The 22787-nt window shown below is 35.0% G+C and overlaps 1 protein-coding gene across 5 annotated transcripts in view; it reads left to right on the forward strand.

The window, feature by feature from the left end:
• The window catches only part of LOC125652442 (nephrocystin-1-like), a 41879-nt gene continuing 19092 nt past the window's right edge, over positions 1 to 22787 (forward strand). For 2 of the 5 annotated variants that reach the window (XM_048881639.2, XM_048881642.2), the window contains exons 1-15: positions 1 to 311; positions 2127 to 2215; positions 2570 to 2630; positions 3070 to 3144; positions 3273 to 3334; positions 8952 to 9079; positions 9331 to 9463; positions 9573 to 9753; positions 10956 to 11050; positions 11203 to 11272; positions 11508 to 11544; positions 12841 to 12904; positions 13209 to 13251; positions 13398 to 13412; positions 21983 to 22067. In XM_048881639.2, the coding sequence (XP_048737596.2) occupies positions 249 to 311; positions 2127 to 2215; positions 2570 to 2630; positions 3070 to 3144; positions 3273 to 3334; positions 8952 to 9079; positions 9331 to 9463; positions 9573 to 9753; positions 10956 to 11050; positions 11203 to 11272; positions 11508 to 11544; positions 12841 to 12904; positions 13209 to 13251; positions 13398 to 13412; positions 21983 to 22067 (1201 nt within the window). In that variant the 5' untranslated portion in view covers positions 1 to 248. Of the gene's footprint in view, positions 312 to 2126; positions 2216 to 2569; positions 2631 to 3069; positions 3145 to 3272; positions 3335 to 8951; positions 9080 to 9330; positions 9464 to 9572; positions 9754 to 10955; positions 11051 to 11202; positions 11273 to 11507; positions 11545 to 12840; positions 12905 to 13208; positions 13252 to 13397; positions 13413 to 20554; positions 20567 to 21982; positions 22068 to 22787 lie in introns of all 5 variants that reach the window. The other 3 variants (XM_048881641.2, XM_056165694.1, XM_048881640.2) reach the window with 2 other exon arrangements.

The raw sequence follows: 22787 nt of genomic DNA on the forward strand, positions 1-22787 counted from the left end.
GATTTACGATGTTAGTATTTTTTTACGTATGGAAAACAAAATGGAGTGATATACAAAAAGCAATTTTTGTCTATTGTAATATTAGAACTTATTACAATATAGACAAAAAATGCTTTATTATTTCGATTTTATTAAACCGGAAAATGTTATGTTGACTTTGAATTTTAGTTTCACATTGTTTACAAATGGCTGAATGTTTTGGGAAGCGGGCTGGGTTTAGTAAATACTGACCAAATTAACGCGTTAAGATGGGGAAAGAGCTTGGTCCTTTGGCAAAGCATCAAAAGGAGGTTGATGGACAAAAGAAACTGGTAAGTGAGAATCGCATATATTTTTGATTGGCGTGCACATGTGCACACATGTATTTTATATGTGCTCAAACTTGTTAATGAAATTTCAAGATAGATTTCAAAAGTACTTCATGGTTGTTCTGTTCTCATATACATGTGGGTGGGGGGGGGGGGGGTGATTTCGTAGGTACCTTCATACCACAAATACAATGGAAATTAAACATTGGGCTGTAACAATTAATGGTTTTACGGCAGATAAAGGGAGAATCTACATGCATGTTTCTTGCATTTACAGATATAAACTATAGTAATACCACCAAAAAGAACATCCATAACTACCACATTTTCTGCATATAATTCAACACGTATCTAAATGTAACCTGCTATGACTATACTCCAAAAATAACCCCAGAACATCTCCAAATTACCTCAGGTCAGCATTGACTCTTAGTTGCAGCTGTGTGGAAGCGAGACTTAAACTGAAAAAGAAGTAGCACCTCTTAGATTTCTGTATCTTAGTAGCTGCTATTGGAATATAAAGTGATATTGCTATTAAGCAGGCAATGAAATTAAGGGGAAATGCTTGCTAAATGTGAGTTAAAAAATCACAAGTGATTGCAACTTTTTGCGAGTGAAAAAAACCCCAGTCTTTTTTCCGGATTTCCTCGGTTTATTGGCTGTACTTTGAAATTTACAATAATTTTGTCTTGTGCATAGAAACGCTTTACAGAATGAATATACAAGCATTGAAAAAGTAAACATGGATTGAATAAATAACTAAGGGCAAGGTCATCTCTGTCAGTCCTACTTCAAGCACACTTCGGGCATCTCAGTGACGTCTGATTTAAATAGCAAGCATGTTGATTTCGTCCCTGTCTACATGAACCAACACATGACAGTGTTAGTGTCACTGTTTCACGCAGTGTCCTTCTATACTCTATAGTCAAACACTTCGAGTTCGCGGGTTTTTTTTTTCAACTAGAATTTTTTAGATGAAACTTCCAAAAGTTTTGAACATATAGTTTGAAATGGCACAAACAGAGTTCAAGATTTCAAACCACATGATGTTGTAAATAGGTAGTAGATCTCTGGTCAACGAGTGCACAATGTATGATGTCTTATAATTCATTAAATTTTAAATGAAAGAATTTTCAATCTTATTTTTATTATTGCACTTTAAAGAAGATTTTAAAAGATTTTCCCTATATTTTGATATAGAGACATGCTTGTTTTCTTAAATTCCTGTAAAACAGCAATCGATTGAAAAATGCTAGTAAAAGCTCAATTTTGCTATTTGGAAAATAATCCACCAGCTAAAATTTGCTAGTAGTGAAAAAAGTTAATTTCGATCCCTGTATTAAGGTCTCTGGGGACCTTTCAAAACAATATCACAGCGTGAATGTCTTTCAAAGTGGCTCACTGTTGAACAAGTTTCCATGTGATTGACTGCTGATCAGATGTAGCTGCAGATTCGATTTACAAAAGGTATGCGGCAATAATGCCCAAGCCTGCATAGATAAATACGTGTACATGTAAATTTCCAGGGGGTGGGGGTATATTGAATGTCTCTTCTTGCACGACGTTATGAAAGTATAAGTCTATATTCACCAATATAATGATTGAATGTGATAAGTCCTCGTGTACAGTGTTGGCATTGAATTAAGATTTCAGGTGATTTTTTTCTTTGAAGACCCATACCAAACATGCATTATAGTTCTTTTGGTAATCAAATTGAATGTTTAGATGATTATGTGTAATTCGTATATTATTTGCAAATTTTAGTTTTTTTAAATTTATAATTTAAGTAAGATGAATTGCTATTTTCTTTTGTTTCAGATTGAAAAACAAGTAAAGGACAGTACAAAGTTGTTAGGAAATTCTAAATTGAAAAATAATGAAGAAAAACTTAAAGAGCAGTTTAAAGGGTAAGAATGATGTAACGGTTGCTATTCAATATGTCATTGACAGAGGCTATAGATGAACAGTTTGATTTTTATTGTAGCTAGCATTCAATTTAAGTTCAGTTACTGTACCTAATTCCACCAGTATTTGCATGACACAGTGCAATATATGCTCAAACCAACCCATTTATGATTAATGCATGTTGGTAATGTTGAAAACAGCATTTTACTAGAAGCAGTTTCTGACTCATAATGAGCAGTTTCTTGATTGTAATGTGAGTATCATTTAAGATTATGTAGATGTTTTACTAATTCATATCAATCAGCATAGATTATAGATTGAATTTCATGTAAATCAAGTAAAAATGAATTTTCCAGGTGTTATGAAACAAAAGTAAAAGTAGAGGAATTTCTGGAGGCAGCCAATGAATTAGATGAAGTGAGTATTCAAACGAATTGTCAGCAGGCATTCGGATGATTTAAATCATGTGATAAATTCTATTTTATGCAGTAATGCTGTTGGAAAGTCTGAAAAACTCCAGTATAATGCCAAAGTCTCCCAAGTTCATATACACAAAAAACAAGAAGAAAAAAAAAACCCACCATACCATGTTCACACTTTGATAGAATATTGTAGAGATATGAATGAACTCCTATAGGATGGTGCTGTAGAGAATGGAAGTGTCAATCTAAAGCTTCATGATAAACAAACCGAGATAGACCTGAGTATTATGGATTTTACTTGTATGGTCGATAAGAAAAAGAACCACAGTTCAAACAAGAAGGAACTTTTTATATATTAGTTATAATTGTATTTACATTGAAAATAAGATGGTACATGCACTGGATAATTTCAGCTTTTCTTTCAAACTTGACAGGCAAATGAACCTTCAAAAGTCAAAGGTTTCGATAACAAAAAGAAAGCTGAGATAACAAGACTTGAGAAATGGCAGGTATGTACAAATGTGATGGCATAATCTATTGTTATATAAAGGTCTGCGTGGCCATACATGTATGTAAAGAAATTGGGAAAACAAATTTATTTTTGTCCTGGTTACCATGGATACATGTCATTTTGCAGACACAGCTAGATACACAGATGAAGAAACTTTTACCCGATGAAAAAGGAGAGGAGTACCTCAAGTAAGTGTAGCCAGAAGTAATGTGTGAGGGTCAGTCAAGACGTAAAGTTCAGCTTTCAAAGTACATGACGATAAATTGAGGGTATGAACTGCCGCAATACTTCCTGAAGCGCTGACTCTAGGGCCTCTTGAAAAGTATGCCAATGTGAAGCATTGCAATTCATACCCCCATGCATTTTCAAAAAGAAAATTTATATCTTATATTTACATTCTACTTTTTTTTCTGTCAGAATTCTCAGCTGTTAAAATAGACATACATGTAATACTATATTTATTAGTTATTCAGTACATCATGATGATTGCTTTGCCATAACAAGTTACAGATCGATTTTGAAGTTTTCCTGGTCTAGTCTTTGTACCTGAATAGTAGTTGATTTTCAAGCATTTCTATCTTGGTTTCCCAATCTTCCCTTTTACCATAACCTTGGTCTCATAATGAACTTCGAATATTGTTACAGTCCAATAATTTTTGCCTCCAGTAGGGGACTATGTATTGCTATGCAATACTCTCAGAATGCTTGTTAAGATTCATGTGTGCACTGTTCACAACTGCGACACATTTATTCATGAGGAAATTGATATCTTTACAATCAAAGGAAAAAACTTTGGAAATATAAATATTTAGGTATAATCTTTACTCATTACAACCCACACTTTTAAATCTACACAAAATAACTACCATAAAGCCGTAAGCCAGGCGAGCTTGTTGGAGCAGCCGGCGTTTATTATGTAACGCCATACAAATGCACATATATACATACAATGCTATATTTTATAAACGACACTAACTTGTACGGTATTGTGAAACGAAAACATGAAGTACTGCTTTGTTTAAAATTTTAAACCCCCATCACTGACGTTAAAAACCGCCCAGGAAAAACCATAGATGGTTAACTATGGAAACCTGTGTCCGCACAAGTGTAAATAATGTCTCTGGGGCAATGCCGGACGAGCATTTAAGCAGTATTTTAGTAATAAACATTGAAAAATGATAGTAATATGAGGTAATCTTTGAAAATTTTATATTTAAAAAATAAAGCTCGATCGCCTCGTGTGAAGCGTTGACTTAGAATGACCAAACACGAGACTATTACTCGAATTCACTACAATTCTATTGGCCTTCCTATGGCCCCGCCTACTTTTTGGCGCGTTGATACGTTTCTATCATACAATATTTTCCCGCTATTCTACGAAACGCGGGAAAAATCTAGTATAATCTTTACTCATTACAACCCACACTTTTAAATCTACACAAAATAACTACCATAAAGCCGTAAGCCAGGCGAGCTTAGAATTTAAGTCGTCCAAAAGTTAGATATGAAAAGCAAAATATAAATCAAAATGAATAATCTTTCACAAACATGAAAATAATGAACTACTGATGTTACAATCCCAGATTTTTTAAAACTGACATCCGATTTTCAATACTGACTTTGATATAACCGTCTTTTGAGGAATCTGAAATCCAACGTCCGTGCTTTTTCCAAATTCTGTCATTTACGTTAGAGTTCGCAGCGGTGGTAGCTCCGCCAGAACGCAAAGAATGCAGACCAATATTGACATTGCCCATAACTGATTTAAGTTTTGAAACCAGACACTCCCTTGTACGAGTATAACTTAATTTTTTGTTTTTGTTGATCAATTTTGTTCCTTCCTTTGATCTGAACAATGGTTTGAATAGAAAATCGTGTGAAGCAGAATCGATGGATCCTAGTTCGAAATATCGTTCTGTCATTTTAACAGGACAAGCTGCTGTAGTACCTCGCGCTATCAATACTTCGTTCCCTTGTCTGTACTGGTCGGTCTTACTTTTCCTAATGAACACTTTCATGTGGTCCGTGAATACGATATTGGAACAGGCCAGAGAATTGAGCTCGTCGAAACGCAAAAACCCGGCGAAAGAAATCAAAATCATGGACAAATCCCGTATATCGGCGAGATTTCTACTTCGTTTGTAAATATTGCACAAAGTAATGATATCACTTGTTGAGACACGGTCCTTTTTTATAACTCTAGGTTTGTTGTGTCGTTTTGAACTGTCCAATAGGCTTTTGATAAATGGATGAATTGTAGGATCCGAGTATCCAAGAATAGAGTGAGCCCATTTAATGGAATAAATTGAACTCGAAACAACGTGATAAGAAGATCCAATGTTCAAAAGATGTGTAATATATAAAGATATATGCACAGGGTTGGCTGGAATAGATTGCTTATTTTTGTTTTTAATAAACTTGCACCACTTGCTAAATGACGACATATATTTTTTACACGTTTTAACACTTTTTGATTTTATGAGAAATTCACATAGTTTCTTTGCTAAGAGGGCGTTGTTTGAGTTGTCCAGGGTAATTCCAGTGGCGCTCACAATGTCCTCTATGTTCTTCTCCAATCTTAACTCTGAAAATAAATACATTAACGAAAATAAGCCTTTAGTCAAATTCTAATCGTACTGTTACCATATCGAAGATGTTGGAACTCCCAAATATTCCGTTTTCTCCCTTGCCCTTTTGGGTAATATAAGACGTAAAATACTTTTTGTCTTTAACGCCATTCTCCCATGTATCTCCCTTTTTAAGCATTGGCCAAAAAGGTGCAGATTTCCACAACGGAGTAACTAAACTTCCTCTCCCCCTGTCTGATATGAGTTTATTTATTGTTTTACAAATAAGTCTAGGTGGAGGTACTAGCCAGTTATTGTCCTCTCCCCAAAATTGCTTAAAAGCGTCTACCCCACTGGTGTTAGGACACCACCATCTTGAATTAAATTTAATACACTTGGTATTATAATCTGTTGCGAACCTGTCGCATGTGTGAGGCCCCCATAGAGTATCCATTTCTTTGAAAATGTGATTTTTGATTCCCCAGTCATCACTATCGTAACATCTACTCAACGTATCCGCATGGACATTTTTATTTCTTGGTACCCAAACACAGTTAAGTGCGACGTTGCTGTGAGAACATTTCTTATGAATTTCTTGTGCAATCCTATGCAAATGAGGCTTTCTACTGCCCACCTCTAATATTCTACTGACATTTTTACTGTCTGTGTGCCAATCTACACTTTCGCCGTGAATACTTTCTCCTATAGTATTCAATGATCTATTAACAGATTCTAGTTCTCTCCAAGTAGAACTCTCACAAGATTCCTCACTTGTCCACAATCCTATAACTTTTGAATTATCATGGCCTTCTATAAATGCACCGTACCCAGTATCTGATGCATCGCTATAGACGTTCAAGTTCGAGTTACTCTTGCGAACTCGAATATGATCTGAATTAAGGCTCGACAGATTTTCTCTCCAAAATTTCAATTCCTCTACTGACCCTGAATTAAACTCAATATAAGAGTGCCAACTAAATCTTGACAAAATATCTTGATACAAACACCTTGTGTAAAAATTTACCACATGTCCTACCGCGGCTTCCATAGATATAAGCTGACCTGTGATGCTAGCAATAGCCCTAACGTGGAACCTGTTTTGACCAGTTTGAATTAGTTTTAAAACATTTTTTATACAATTCATTACCTTCTCAATTCACTCAAAAGTAACTTTCAAATTACCTGTCTCTGTATTCCACTCTAAACCCAACCAAACAACTTTTTGTTTTGGATGCCATTCACACTTAGATTCAGCAATCACAAAACCCAATTCAGAAAGATCCTTTCTTACAAGTCTACTAATAGACTCTGCTTCTGAAAAACTATTAGATCCTGCCAAACCATCATCCAAATACATGATCACTTGTAATCCTAAACTCCTCCAATACTGAACAACTTTTCTCAAAACTTTTGTAAAAATAAAGGCTGCCGAGGAAATGCCAAAAGGTAAAACATTAAACACGTAATATTTTTTCTGACCATCATGCTCCCAATGAAAACCCAAATATTTTCTGTGTTCTTCAAAAAATTTTATATGTTGATATGCAGACTTAAGGTCGAAACTAAACAAAAAATATCCTATATCAAAAAGTTCCCGAGCAGTTCTAGTATCTTCCAACCGAAATACAAAATCATGAATGAACTTATTGATGTGTCTGCAATCTAAGACTAAGCGTGGTTTACCTGATTTATTGAAAGCCACGGTCAATGGATTGACCACAAAGGGAATGTGAGTTACCTGTGTTATGCAAACTTTCTGAAGAAGCTTTTGAATTTCTGGGTAAACAATACTCACATTGTCTCTGGCAGATTTGTTGTTGTTAAAAAACTCACTTGATGGAACGTGCTTAAATGGAATTCTGTAACCATGCTCTATAATACTCAAGACATAATTGTCCGTACAAATGCCCTTCCATTTCGACAAATGCATTTTCAAACATAAATATGGACTGACATTTTCAGTATCGTGAACATTTTCAGAAACTATAAACTGACTATTTGTTGTATCAGCTTTAACAGAATTGCTATTGTAATGAACTTTAGCATTTTCATCTATAATACTAGTACTTATCTTTACTAGCGTTTCCTTGTTACAGTCCCGTGCCCGATGCCCCGGGAACCCGCACTTGAAACAGGTCCCTGGCTTCTTGTTGCTGTCACTTTTGTTTGACTTCTCAGATGTTGATTTGTCAGGAGTTGTATAAGGTGCGAATCTGCGTTGAAATCTGGCTTTTTGAGCTCGTTCTTCCTTCAACTTCTTTTCCGCGCGCATCTCTGCTTTAAATATTCTTTTCTCGTCTTCCTCGTCCGATGCGAGCTCGTGTTGAGTATATTCTTGTACGGTTCTCCAACCATTTTTTGACGAGTCAGCAAGTTTTACTAGCTTTTGTCTATCGTCTATAAGCTCTATACCTTCCGTAATGCTTTGGAAAGCGGCCTCGGCTTCACCGTCGTTGATGTGGGTGTTGGCCTGTACCATTTTATCTCTCACGGTGTTGTTAAACTTGAACTGTGCCTCGTTGCCTTTTCTTTTAAAAACGAAAGTCTTATCGGAAGCCGCTTGAATTTTGCACATTTGTTGTTCGTGTTGTTGTTTTTGTTGCTTCGAGATTTTCACCTCCAAAGAAGCCAATTTGGAATCTATAACATCTGAGACTCTAGATAACAATATATCCATTTGTTGGGACTCCATTTTGCTGCTCCAAAAATAAAGCTCGAGCGCCTCGTGTGAAGCGTTGACTTAGAATGACCAAACACGAGACTATTACTCGAATTCACTACAATTCTATTGGCCTTCATATGGCCCCGCCTACTTTTTGGCGCGTTGATACGTTTCTATCATACAATATTTTCCCACTATTCTACAAAATGCGGGAAAAATCTATTATGTATGTATTTCAAAGTCATGAAGTTATACATGTATCTGAACATATTTGATTTTCTTTTCCTGGCTTTTTTATACCAGATTAGTCTTGTGTACAACTATTCACCATAAGACATTAAAATGGTTAAAATCATATCGTGCTATTTGTAACATTGTGTTGTAATGCATCAAAGTTTGTGGCACTTCCCTTAGTGAAAACATCTTGAATGGGAGGTAAAACAACTTATGTACAAACAAGCAAAATTCATATCAACTACTGTATCAAAATCATGCTTTGATGTATGATTCAATCCATTGCATACATTTGATTTTATTGGAATTTTACTATTAAGTCTGTGCATATTATTATTGCAGAGAATTGAAGGGTGAAGATGAGGATGAAGATGATGAAGAGGAAGGAGAAGAGGAAGAGGAGAGTGAGGAAGAGGGTGAAGAGGAAGAGGGTGAAGAAGAGGAGGAGGAGGAAGAAAGTGAAAAACAAGGTCAGTTACTTTTCCATCAGATCAAGACATTGAAACAAATTTCAGTTTTGAAAATTCTTGAGAGTATAAACTGTGACGCTTCACGCTGATATACTTCATGTTATCATTTCATGAACAGTATTCCAATGAGAGACATTGCAGTCTAGGGGTTTTCCTACCATTTTCACACTGGGTCCAGGGTCTTTAGAATTGGGAAAATTCCTGTAAGACTGTTATCATATGTTTAAGTGTGTTCATAAAAATATATGCAGATTCAAAGGAAAAGAAAGAGGAACGAACAGAAACAGAGGGAAAGAAAAAGATAGAAGAGGAGGAAGAAGAAGGTGAGGAGGAGGAGGAGGAAGAGGAGGAGGAAGAAGAAGAAGATACCATGAAAACAGAGAGGTACAAGGATTTTTAGGAAATGCAATGGATAATGGAGTCTGGTATGTAAATTTAGTGTGAACAACTTTTTTGTATGTATTTCTTTCTTTCTATCTTTACTAAATAATAGTAAACCTAAAGCCAAGGCAAAAAAGGTGGAGGAGGAAGAGGATGAAGAAGAGGAGGAGGAAGATGAAGAGGGGGAAGAGGAGGAGGAAGATGGAAGTGAAGAAGAGGAAGATGAAGAGGAAGATGATGAAGAAACAAAGAAAAAGGAAATGGAGAATGAAATGGATTTAACAACTGTTGAAGTTAGTACAAGTAAATGATATACATACAATGTACATGATATACTATTACTTGCAGTCAGTTTGGGACATAATACGGAGCCATCCAGGGTGTGAAATGGAAATTCACATTGGGACACAACTTCTTCTCCGTGTTGTGTCCCAAATTGATTATGTAACGAATTTATCCTGCGGATGACCATACAAAATTTGTTAAGATTTGAGCAACATCTTTGATAAATATTATTCAATTATCAAATTGAATTCCATATATTAAATGTATTACATTGAAAAATCCTATTGTCACAATATCAAAACATCGCAGTTAAAATATGAATAATAACATTGAATGAATAAATCATGTGTGTTGAACCTGAATACAGACATACATTGAAAGCTATGGTACATGCTGTCAGACCAATATACACGTACCCTTGCATGGAGATTTGGGGCGTCATATGATTCGTAAGTGACATTGCAGTTGCCAAACTTTTTTGAACGGAGATGGCGTATTGAAATTTTCAGAGCGTGATGTGATTTGTTAGTTACATCACAGTCGTGAAACTAATACACCCTCGGTACGGAGACGCAATATAAAAATTTCAGGGCATCATGTGATTAGCCAGTCAATTATCTACAAATTTGTCTAAAGAGGGATAAAAATTAATATACATGTACATATATTGTACATGATACACAAAGTAATATACATACACTGTACATGATATACTTATATGCATTTGTCTAGTAACAAACGTTTTCAACATTACAGAAACATGTTTAGCTTTTGGAAAAGGCTAGAAAATCAGACCGTGCCTTTTATTTCTTTGGTCTCTCAGCTGATCAAAGAAAGTTGTCAAGTACAATAATGGGCTTATCTTTCTTAGATCAGCATAATTTCTCCCCAAATTTCTGTCTGAATCTTTGAGTATGCCCTGTTTCAGTAGATATCTATATATAATTAGCCTGAGGGCAGACTGATAAAAACTCTTGTGTTTTGTTGTAGGGCCTGCAGTTTGAGGGACTGTATGATGATTAGCCTGAAGGCTGACTGATAAAAACTCTTGTTTTGTTGTAGGGCCTGCAGTTTGAGGGACTGTATGATGATTAGCCTGAAGGCTGACTGATAAAAACTCTTGTGTTTTGTTGTAGGGCCTGCAGTTTGAGGGACTGTATGATGATTAGCCTGAAGGCTGACTGATAAAAACTCTTGTGTTTTGTTGTAGGGCCTGCAGTTTGAGGGACTGTATGATTATGAAGGAAGAGAAGAAGGGGATCTATCCTTCAAAGAGGGAGAGATTTTAACCATTATCAACACAAGGTGTGTCATGTAATGTCGTTGTTACTTTCAAAATCTGGAGAACTTTATTTTGCATTTAATAACAGTTTTCTGAAGTTGTTTGATGTTTTGTTTCCGGAGAGCAATATGACACTTGGTTACAACTGAAATGGAAGTGATTGTTTTTCTTGCAGAGAGGATGGCTGGTGGGAAGCAGAGAATAAAGATGGCAAAAGAGGAACTGTACCGAAAACATTCTTAAAGGTGCGCTTTATTAAATTTGTAACAGTACAAAATTTTAACATTTTGAGTCATAGTGATTTTGTTATTGTGTAAGTCTTTCATTCTTAAATGTTTTAAAAAGTTTACTGTAAGTTCAATGAAAAATAGCTTACATTTAGGATTTTAAAATGCTTTGTGATTCCCTGTAACACTTTAGGAAATTAGAATTATAAGAGCATGTAGTACAGTATGGTACCGGTAGTTATTTCTGTTGTAGATGCACAATAAATATAAACACGTACAGAAGGATGACGGTAAGTAGATATTCATGGAGTCTGATGTTTTTATGTTTAATTAAAGTATTATTATACCTCAGTGTGAGACTTCTATGCAACATGTAATCTAATTGGTTTAGACAGTCACGTGCCAGGGATGACAAAACTTCATATCTCCCTCTCAAACATCATATCTCCCCATCACATTTCACCCCTTCGGCAGCCTCGTGCATTTTCCATAAATTTTACGGCAAGGTAGACGTAGTTTGTTGTGACGTCACAATAAGTCCGAGTCGTTGTACTTGCATAGTTCGTAAAGCACAAAATATGCAGGTCTCTGATACACAGTTAAATTGCCTGCTTTTGGTTGGTACAAAAATAAGCAAGTAAATCAGCATTCAAGGAGAATGGAAATACAAAAACTGGTTATCATATCACTGTATTTCGTTGTGTGTACCTTCTAATACGTTGTCGGCGCGGTGTTTCCGTTAGGGCAATCTCAGCTACATAAAATGTATAGATGAACAGACTCTAATTTCAAATGCATTTTTGTAGTCTTGCTTTGTTTCAGTATAATAAACAATTTATTGCATGAATGTTTTGGAGATATGAAGATTTATTCACCCAAGAAAAATCATATTGCCGGAGGGGAATGTGATTTTTCTTAGGTGTATAAATCTTCATTTCTTCCTCACTATCATGTAATAAATGTATTATATTAGCCCTAAATCTGATTTTGTTTTAAAAATGCGCTATTATAATAGTTTTTCATGTAACTTTTATCATAGTCATGTCATTGATAAAATTAAAACTTAAGTTTAAGATTTTATCAAAATAAAGATTTCGGTTAAATTGAATATAAAGCATTATAAAGAAAACAATTTTTGTACGGGAAGACAATATAATTGTGCTTCTTTCAAAGCCTCTGGATAGGTTTTCTAACACAAATATTAATAACAAAAGTTTATAAACCTTATTTTTTTAAAGTTCATAATTCATATTGAAATAGTAAATAACAATTTTGCAACAAAAATTTTTAACACCAAAATGACAGGTAGAATTGTTTGAAAAAAGACTTATGGCTTGTGTCAGTTATTTCCCCCTGTTTAGATCACCATTACTCCTTAATTTCGAACAAACAAACTAGGTGTATGATTATAAAAAGTATAATGTCCTCTGCCTTAATTTTGAAATTCATGGGACATACATCTTTTGAAATGAGTCTGTGTTCATTAGATTACTGCAAGACGATGCATGTGTATTCTGATATTTTACACATCAATGTCCCAGAATGTATGATTCATATACTGCAATTGTCATGTGTTCATTTTAAAGAAGAGGAAGATGAAAAGGAGGAGGAGGAGGAGGAAGATGAAGAGAAAACAGAAACCAAGAGCAGGTAACTCATACTACTCAGTAAGAATAAAAAAAAAATCTAATGATGTAGTTTAGCAATGATTTTGATAATGTATGCAATTTTTTTTATTCCAATGTAATGGTGTAAAAAAAAAAAAAGAAAAAAAAAGTATGATATGAGTGATGTTCATTTAAACATATTATGTTGTAATATAATCTTGACTGTAACAATGGGTTTGGACACAGGTTTTTAAACTTTGACTGGAAGTTGTGTACCATAAATGCTGTATATTAATTTGATATAATGTATTTTTAAAGACCATATCAAACTTTTTTGTGTATTTCAGCCCCAGGAAAGGATGGGGAAGCATTAAGAAAGCTTTAGGAGAGGTTGGTGAAAGTTAAATCTGATTTATTTATAGCTGGTCTTTAGCTGCATTAATGAATTTATTGATATATGAAATTAACTGGACTACATAATACATGCATGTACATCTGTTTGTTATGTTATTAACCAGATATTTTTATGTGCCTAGCTTGACCGTGAGTTAGTAAGTAACATGGACACTTGTGTCATATAAAAAAAACCACATGGTGATCATGCATTGAAACTGCTTTAGTAGAGTCTTATACATTCACAGTCATTGATAGGGATATGAGTTACATGACACAAAGTATTTATTCCCCGAGATATGAAAAAAACATTACCTAGAATTTCTTTTAGTACTCATTAAATTGCCTTATACTGGTCAGGGGTATTTTGATCCTCTTTCTGTCACTGAGCGGATTTACAATGGGCCTGTTGTTATACGGGTAAATTCTGATTATTGGGGCAAGAATTCCACAGGGTATTAATGCTAATTCATTGACTTGTGTGAGTTGTAAGGAAACAATTGCTATAAAGGATGAAAGCTATGTCACACACTACAGTCTAATTTAAATCAGATCCTATGATCCGCTCAGTAGACATCTACTATCACTACACATACATGTAGGTAGCGAGGGTAGAGGAGTGGATCATAGGATCTAATTTTAATCAGATTGTCACACACTAATGCTGTGAATATTCTGTTATATTAGAAATACTCATTTCTTAGCAATATAACCAAGTACACATACTAACTAACAGGAAGAAAAAAAACCATTACATGTATACAAACACTAACAAAATTTAATGTAAGTTTAGAATGTGTTAAATCAGATAGCTTTCAGATTAAGGAGTCTCTATACACTAAATAGTCAGGGATGCTTTATAGAATTCCAGAGTAACATATCTTTCAAAGTTATGCTCAGTATAAAGAGGACATTTATAGTATTTTCTATCATACCCACAGGCACTTGTTTCTGTAAATGACTTATGACCTCTGTATACTAATAACAACACAAGGTACCTAGCTTCAAATGACACAGAATGGCACCCCCTGAGAATGTCGGCCTGTTGAGCCTCCAAGGAATATGCGATGCTAATGTATTTACTACCGTTGTATTGTACAATCATTCAACTTAAAAACCATGTATGACATGACTGCATTCATTGCCTCTTATCGCCGAAAACTGCAACAAAAAATGGCTTTTCCGTTTTATACCACGAAGTGCTATGTACTGATACCGCACAGAATACGTGGTCGATTTTGACTGGCTAGCACGCTCTTCTAAAATTACGTTTGGAATTCTTTAGAGTTATTTATAGTAAGATAGAACATCAGAGATGAATTAAAAATAACAGGCAAAAGAATTATTTTAATGGTGACCATTAACCACAATTGATCTTATTTTATATAATTTAGTTACTAACATTAGGGGGGGGGGGGGGGATGCTACAAAAAATAAAGGGGACTCCATCCCCCCATATTTTTTTCCACAGACACCTGATAATTATAATCCCCCCTTCTGATTTTTTTTTTTTGCGGTGACAATTCCTCCAAAATGTGTGGATTCCTTGTCTCTCTCAACCCAATTTCGATTGATGTAGTTGTTTCACGCTTTTCACAAGCTTTAGAGATTGGCTTTCTACTGGACTGGTATAATATAGAATATACTTATTATAAACAGTATAAGGTATTTTTAAAGGCTTACAAAAAAGCATGTTTACGATTACATAAATCGAAATTAGGATGGGATAGACGGGGAATCCACACATTTCGGAGAAATAATCGCCGCCCCAAAAAATCAGAAGGGGGGGGGGGGGGGGGGGGTGGCCATACTTCAGATGCCTGTGAATTTTTCCATATCGGCACAGATCCGTAATATAATTAGGGATGCGGGGGAGGGGGTTCGCCGGAGAAGTTGTAAGTTGCACATGGCTTGTTTAAATTTCCTAACAGACAATGATTAATCAGTGTGTGCATGGGGGGGGGGGGGGGGGGGGGGGGTATATAGCGTTCGTCATTGCTGTGTCAATTTTTTCTTCTCAGGCTGGGAGGGGGGGGGGGGGTCATTCTTTGCTCCAGGGCTTCAATTCATAACTTTCAAGCTTACACGCATTAATATCTTCTCATTCACTACTACATAGTACTGTCAAAAATAGTGGAGGGGCCATTCTCGCAATATATCTTCATTTGCATGCATGAAAATAACAGTTAATGTTAAGGGTTGGCCAGTCGCCTCCGAAAAACATTGATATGTGCCTGCAGCGTTCTTGGTACTTATGGTGGGTTTCATAAAACTTCAATGTAACAACAGGTACTTGCCACATCAATGCATAGCCTACCACAAAGTCAATAATACACCACTAAAAAAAATTTCCTTGCTCTATTTTGCATGCTTCCAAATAATCTTTTATCTGTATTTTCTCTGACTTTCCATAGATCTGCAATTGTCAGAAATATTTCTCATACTAGTTAACGAAGTTGTATTTACAGTAAGTCATAATTTCATTATTATCTTCATCAGAAATGATTCCGACACGAAAATATTTTTAAATCTCCACTCGGGAAGTCTTAGCTTCTATCTTCTGATGACATGTAAAATTCCGAAACGTACGAACAGCTTTGGTTTTTTTGAGTAACTAAAAATAGCGTACAGCGTCTTCAATTCAAAATTTTTATTTTGTTAATAAAGCAATATGTTCAAGATTTTTTGGTAATAAACATCGTATCAATTTATTATGATAATAAAAAAATGAGACTTTATTTTTCAACACAACGAATATACAATTTTCATTCTGTGCGGTATCAGTACATAGCACTTCGTGGTATAAAACGGAAAAGCCATGTTTTGTTGCAGTTTTCGGCGATAAGAGGCAATGAATGCAGTCATGTCATACATGGTTTTTAAGTTGAATGATTGTACAATACAACGGTAGTAAATACATTTACATGGCATATTCCCTGGAAGCTCAAAAGGCCGACATTCTTAGGGGGTGCCATTCTGTGTAATTTGAAGCTAGTTACCTTGTGTTGTTATTAGTATACAGAGGTCATAAGTCATTTACAGAAACAAGTGCCTGTGATCATACCATATCATTAAAGGACACATATCGTGTTTTCAAAGTATACAAAATTATATGGATTTTGTCTTCCTTATGCTTATAGAAATTAATTGTAATAGTTCGTTCGCTGAAGTACTGCGATAATTAGCCACAATACGGACTTAAATCTAAGCCCCGATTTCAAAAAGCCTAGTTAATATAGATAGGTAGTCACGTGGTACAGTGACGTCATATGCGACCTTCGTCGATCAACTTGTTGTAAAAGTAGTGTTAGATATTTTTAAAAACTCGGGGTTTGGGGGCATAATTTATTTACCATGGATAACATTTATTTCGATGTTGACAAATTTTCCGAGTCTTATATCTTTTAGCCACCAGTGCATACAAATAGCGACCCAAATGTAGCGAGGAAAGCGAGTATGAAATCTGCGAGTAAATAATGTTTACATGGGATCACTATCTAAACACTATTTGGTAATGTCACTTCTGTAAACAACTGTAATTAGCGTTGTTGCTTTTTGAAAATAAACAGTGCAAATATTATTAAATTTATTTTTGGAGAAGTTAGATAGACCTAAATTATGATACGATTATGTATCATTGACAACTAGGCCTACGGTCACGGGTGCATTTCGAAGAGAGAAAAAATAATAATAATAAAAATGATCAAACTTATGGTGAAAATCCCAATACTTTTAAATTATTTTATTCAAGCAATTTTATTAATCCTTATTTTTTTTTTGTTATCTACACGTTGTTACTTATATATAGGAAGTGGGAGCGCGGCATGCTGTTGTTGTAAACACGTACGCGTTCCTTAAAAAAAAAATGAAAACATTATCTAATTCAATTCAAAGTAAGGAAATATCATATTTTATTATTTATAATTGAAATTTCAATTATCTTTAAATTTCTTTTTTAAAACTACCAGTTGGTAGACACTGCTAGCGAAGTTCTGACGATATGTTGTTACAAGGTGAAGGTCAGTTGGTGCGAGTGTGTATTGAATTTGAGAGCAGAACGGAAAGCATAAGCCGTAGCCCTATATGTAACGGTGCGTAGCTTCGATAGAACCATTTTCTCGCAGTTTATTTACGTCTTTGTCCAAGTGCTTGTTTAAAAAAATCTACTGGGGTTTTTTATGGCAAAGTCGTTGTGCCGACAAAAAATATTCACGTCTTGTCCCTCACATCTTCCTTTGAAAAATTGACAAAAAACACAGTTCAAAGCCTCTCTAGTGACTGCAAGTACACTCTTAAACGGCACAAAACACCCTAATGCAGTATTATTTACAAGCCGTTAATGTGATAATTGTTTGTTTGTCAATTAAATCTAATATGTTTATGAAATGGCTAACAACTGTTTTCAAATCTTCTCGCTCGAGGTCGCATATGACGTCACAGATAATGGCACGTAAACTATCGAAGAAAATATGCATATCGCAAGATTTGAATTTCATCGCTTTCAAACTCGAAAACTACGCAAACTGTTTCATCTAAAACACATGTAAAGTAGTTTTAGGCATGAAATGAATTAATTTTGCTGAAAAAATTAAAAAGTTTAAAAACATGCGATGTGTCCTTTAAGATACTACTGCAAGTAAGTCTGAAAAGTGTGCGCTGCTGTCCCAAGCAAATACAAAAATGTAGATCTCATTTACATGCATTGTCTAACAGCAGATCACCCTCTAAAAAGTACCTGAGTTTAGAAGTGTATTTCATATTGCTTCTGTGAGAATAATTTCAGTCCCAGCACTCCTCCTATATTTTTCAGTTTGACATGAATGTATGTTTCAGTTCTAATGACTTGATATTTGATAATTTTTTAGATGATGCATACCTATCTCTTTATGTAAATAAATTGAATTCTTCAGTGTGCAGTGTATAAAGGTTCCTTAACATCATATTTTCATACTCCATCTCATTCAGTGCTTGTACATGTATAATAATAGACTGGATTGTCTTATTGAAGTTTTGACTGATCCATGCTTTTGTAGTAAATCAATGAAATTATATTGCAAGATTTGATTCACGGGCCTGGATTTCTCGAAATAAACTTCAGTCGAAATTTGGACTTAAGTCCGAGATTTTACTCAAATTGACTGCTCAAATAAAAGAAAATTCAAACTTAAATTTTGAGATGTTTTTGAGAAATCCAAGCCAGTTGATAGTTTATATACAATGTATGTAGTTTAAAACACAAAGGTATTTATAGATGAAATTTAGCTGCATTGACAGGTAGATACTTTTCCATCTTTGATTAGAAACACATTTCTATTTATTTACTGCCTTGTATGAAAGGTGCACAGATGAAACATAGAATTGAATAAGTTATTTAGTTTTAAAGGGCATTCTGTTCAAGTTGTGTCCAGCCTTTGGTCATTGTATACAGGCTGCAAATTTTGTATACAGCCTGTAAATGTTGTATACAGCCTGTAAATATTGTATACATTCATTGACTATTGTATACAGCCTCTGTCATCTCAATCTATAAAAGTGGTATACAGTCGATGGTTTATACTACTGTTTCTGTATACAGGCTGTAAAGTGGTATACAGTCGATGGTTTATACTACTGTTTCTGTATACAGTCTATAAAAGTGGTATACAGTCGATGGTTTATACTTATACTGTTTCTGTATACAGGCTGTAAAGTGGTATCTGTTTACAGCTGTGTACTACTCTAAACAGCCCCCACTTTTCTATTTCATTACAGCATTTAACTGCTGCAAACAACCTTTGATTATAATCACATGACATTACTGTATATACAGTATGTGACTCTATTTTATAGCCTTTAATTAACCCTTTTAAGAGGTTCAACATTTTGTAACTTTTATTGTAAATTGATATGACACTGCTTTTCATAAATAGAAGAAATCATTTCATCTAGAAAGTATTGAAGAAAAAAATGGCCAGTATGTTTAATTTGCCAGTACGCAGTGTTTGTGTGATTTTTCTTTGTTTACAGTTATACGCTGTAGAGTACTGTGGCGGTCAGATGGGTTCGATTGCCAGTGGCCAGGTAGCTCAGTTGGTAGAGCACCTGACTAGCTATTCAAAGGGCCTGGGTTTGAATCCCGGTCTGGTCCGTTGCATTTTCTCGCTTTCTGTTGCAGTACAAAGCTTAATAGAAATGCCTTATCAATGAACAGCAGCGCGTACTATGATTAGTGTAGAAACATGAAGGCAGTGACTATGTAAACATCAGTGTTGGGAGTAACAGCAGCGCGTACTATGATTAGTGTAGAAACATGAAGGCAGTGACTATGTAAACGTCAGTGTTGGGAGTGGTCTTGTTAATTGTTATGAACTGAATATATTATATAAGTATTTGCAGTACAATAAGTTGCACTATGCTTTGACCATTTCTTTAGGAAAAGCAAAAGGGGGTAAGCATAACTAATGTAATGCACAATGTCTTAAAGTGGCTGTGTCACCGGTGTGACATATCCTCCCTCTCACTAACATGACAAACCTTGAATCAATGTGAGTGTTGTTAACAGTCCGCGAATGCTGTAAACAGCCTCTGACCGCTGTATTCAGTCTGTGACTGCTGACATTCCGTGATGCTGTAAACAGTCTCTGACCGCTGCATTCAGCCTGTGACTTCTAACATTCCGTGAATAATATGACAAACATTGAATCAATTTGAGTGTTGTTAACAGTCTGTGAATGCTGTAAACAACCTCTGACCGCTGTATTCAGCCTGTGACTTCTGACAGTCTGTGATGCTGTAAACAGTCTCTGACTGCTGTATTCAGCCTGTGACTTCTGACAATCTGTGATGCTGTAAACAGTCTCTGACCACTTTATTCAACCTGTGACTTCTAAATACAGCCTTTGCCCATTGTATACAACATTTTACTGGTCTGTATAAGACTTTAAAACAACAATATGGTTTATGAACCTTTTGATGATTGTTTCCAGTTTTTGACTATTGTGTGAACCTTTTGACTATTGTATGAAAACCATTTGACTATTGTGTGAACCTTTTGACTATTGTGTGAACCTTTTTACTATTGTGTGAACCTTTTGACTATTGTGTAAACAATATTTGACAATTCTATGAACCTTTGGACTTGTTTAATACAGCTACTGACTGATCTAGTCAGCCTTTGACTATTGTAATGTATGAACATTTTGACATATGGTCTACGAAATATTGTTTTTGACATGGAAGAGAACTGAACGTCAATGATTCCTGAATATATATGTATGAGCTTTGTGTAATAAGTAGCAATATGCTTTGACCATTTCTGTAGGTAAAACGGCAGGTAAGAATAACTAACATGATACACCATGTCAGAAATTTGTTGTGTGGTATCCTCCCTTCACTGTGATGACAAATTAATGATTTTTTTTTTTTAGTAACTTACCATCCTCCGCACTCTCTACTGTTGTTGTTATTTATTATTAACTGAAATTGACACAGTTTATACAAGTCAAGAGGCTGCACATTTTAATGTTGATGCAAGTATTGTTAAATGTATGGATTTAATGGCATGATAATACACGTACATTTTGCTGTACTGTATAAAGCATGTATCAGGATGGATCCAGGAATTGAAAGGGCGGAGGCAACTTCATGAGGCTGGGGGCTGCTTTAAGGGGTCCAGTGGGCATAGCCTCAGAAACTCCTGGATTTTATTGAATTTTTAGGGCTTGAAAATGTCTCATATATAGTCATTTTTACTATTTTCTGTCATCTTTAATGAGGTGAAATTAAAAAAAATGACACATTTTTTACAATAAAATATAAGTTCTTTCAATAAAAGTAACAATAAATCAAAAGATCTTCGTTGTCATTTAATTCTCGGAGAGTGAAAAAACGCCTTGCTTCTTTTATTGAATGTTTATTTATTTATATTTTTTTGCTTTATAACAAGAGACCATTATTTTGCTTAGATTTGAAGATTTAGGGTGGGGGGTGGGGGTGGGGGCTGATGTACCCCCTCCCCTAAATCCACCACTTTGTATTCATTCATTTTTCTTTGAAATATTATTAATTAACCTTTTTCTGAAAGAGTAATTATTCCTCTTACTAAAAACCACTAGAAATCATTTACAATCGACTTTCCTTCAGAAGATTATTAACGCATGCTGCTGACTTTCGTTTATTATTTCAAAGAATTTCAATTTTTTTTTACCCATGCTTGAATATTCACGACCTGCTTCTGTAATCAACGGTTCATTTCCTGTTACTAAAACAACACATTATTTCCCGGAATGCCAGTTTGGTTTTCTATTCTGGTTCCCCATGCTTGAATCTTCATGCCATTCTTCGTATATATTAATTGGTATATTTCCTATGCGATTAGAACGATGTATTCTTATTGGCTAACAAGGTATGAATGAATTGTATGCTCAATATCACACCGTTATACCTTTAATATCATAGAAACCTAGATAATATCCATATATACACAGGTACGAGGAAATAAATTATGAATTTAATTATTTAGGTTTAATGAGGGGTGCATGAGATTCCGCCATTGGTCTTAGTTGGTATTGAAATATGATTATCCTGTACATCTTGAGTTACAGTGTATATGACTAAACACATCCATTTTTCATGGTTGATTGAATTGAAGATTTCTTGTTTCATAAGATCTTGTGTATTTATGGTGTATAGTACATGTATATTTCACATTTGATGTCAGAAATTCATGGTGTGTTAAATTTCTCCCCAGACCAGTGTAAGCGATGTTCTTCATGCGTTAGGAGCTGTACCTTCCGGATTCAGACCTTCAACACTGGGACCAAAGTTCTTCAAAGGTCAGTATAACTCCACCTCACTAGATTAAGATAATAACTGTAGGTGTAATTAATCCCACGGAATAACTCCACCTCACTAGATTAAGATAATTACTGTAGGTGTAATTAATCCCACGGAATAACTCCACCTCACTAGATTAAGATATTTACGGTAGGTGTATTTAATCCCATGGAATAACCCCACCTCACTAGATTAAGATATTTACTGTAGGTGTATTTAATCCCACGGAATAACTCCACCTCACTAGATTAAGATATTTACGGTAGGTGTAATTAATCCCACGGAGTCATAATTTTGCAGATTATCAATTTTGGTTGGGTCCGCAGGTATGAAATTCTGCTGAGTTGTATGTGGTTTACATGAAATTAGCTTACACATTTTAAGTCCGCTGGTATGAAATTATGCAGATTTTATGTGACCGCGGACGTAGCGGAAATAAGTACCACATGTAAAAATATACATTTACGGTATGTGGATTCAGCCATTTTCTCTTTCCTCAGCATGCACTTCTACATCAGACTAGCTAGTACACAAGGCTGTGCATTGCTTTAATTGGATAGATCCTTGATATTGGTTTTCACTACATACAATTTAGCAGTTAGAGAATGAAGTGTATTTTGGTTTTCATCCTAAGGAAATAAACAGTCACCAGCATTGTGGGAAAATTAAATGATGTACTTAGATGCAAATTTACAAATAGTATGTGCCGACGACTGGTA

Source organism: Ostrea edulis, chromosome 5, assembly GCF_947568905.1.
Source record: "Ostrea edulis chromosome 5, xbOstEdul1.1, whole genome shotgun sequence".
Classification (NCBI taxonomy): domain Eukaryota; kingdom Metazoa; phylum Mollusca; class Bivalvia; order Ostreida; family Ostreidae; genus Ostrea; species Ostrea edulis.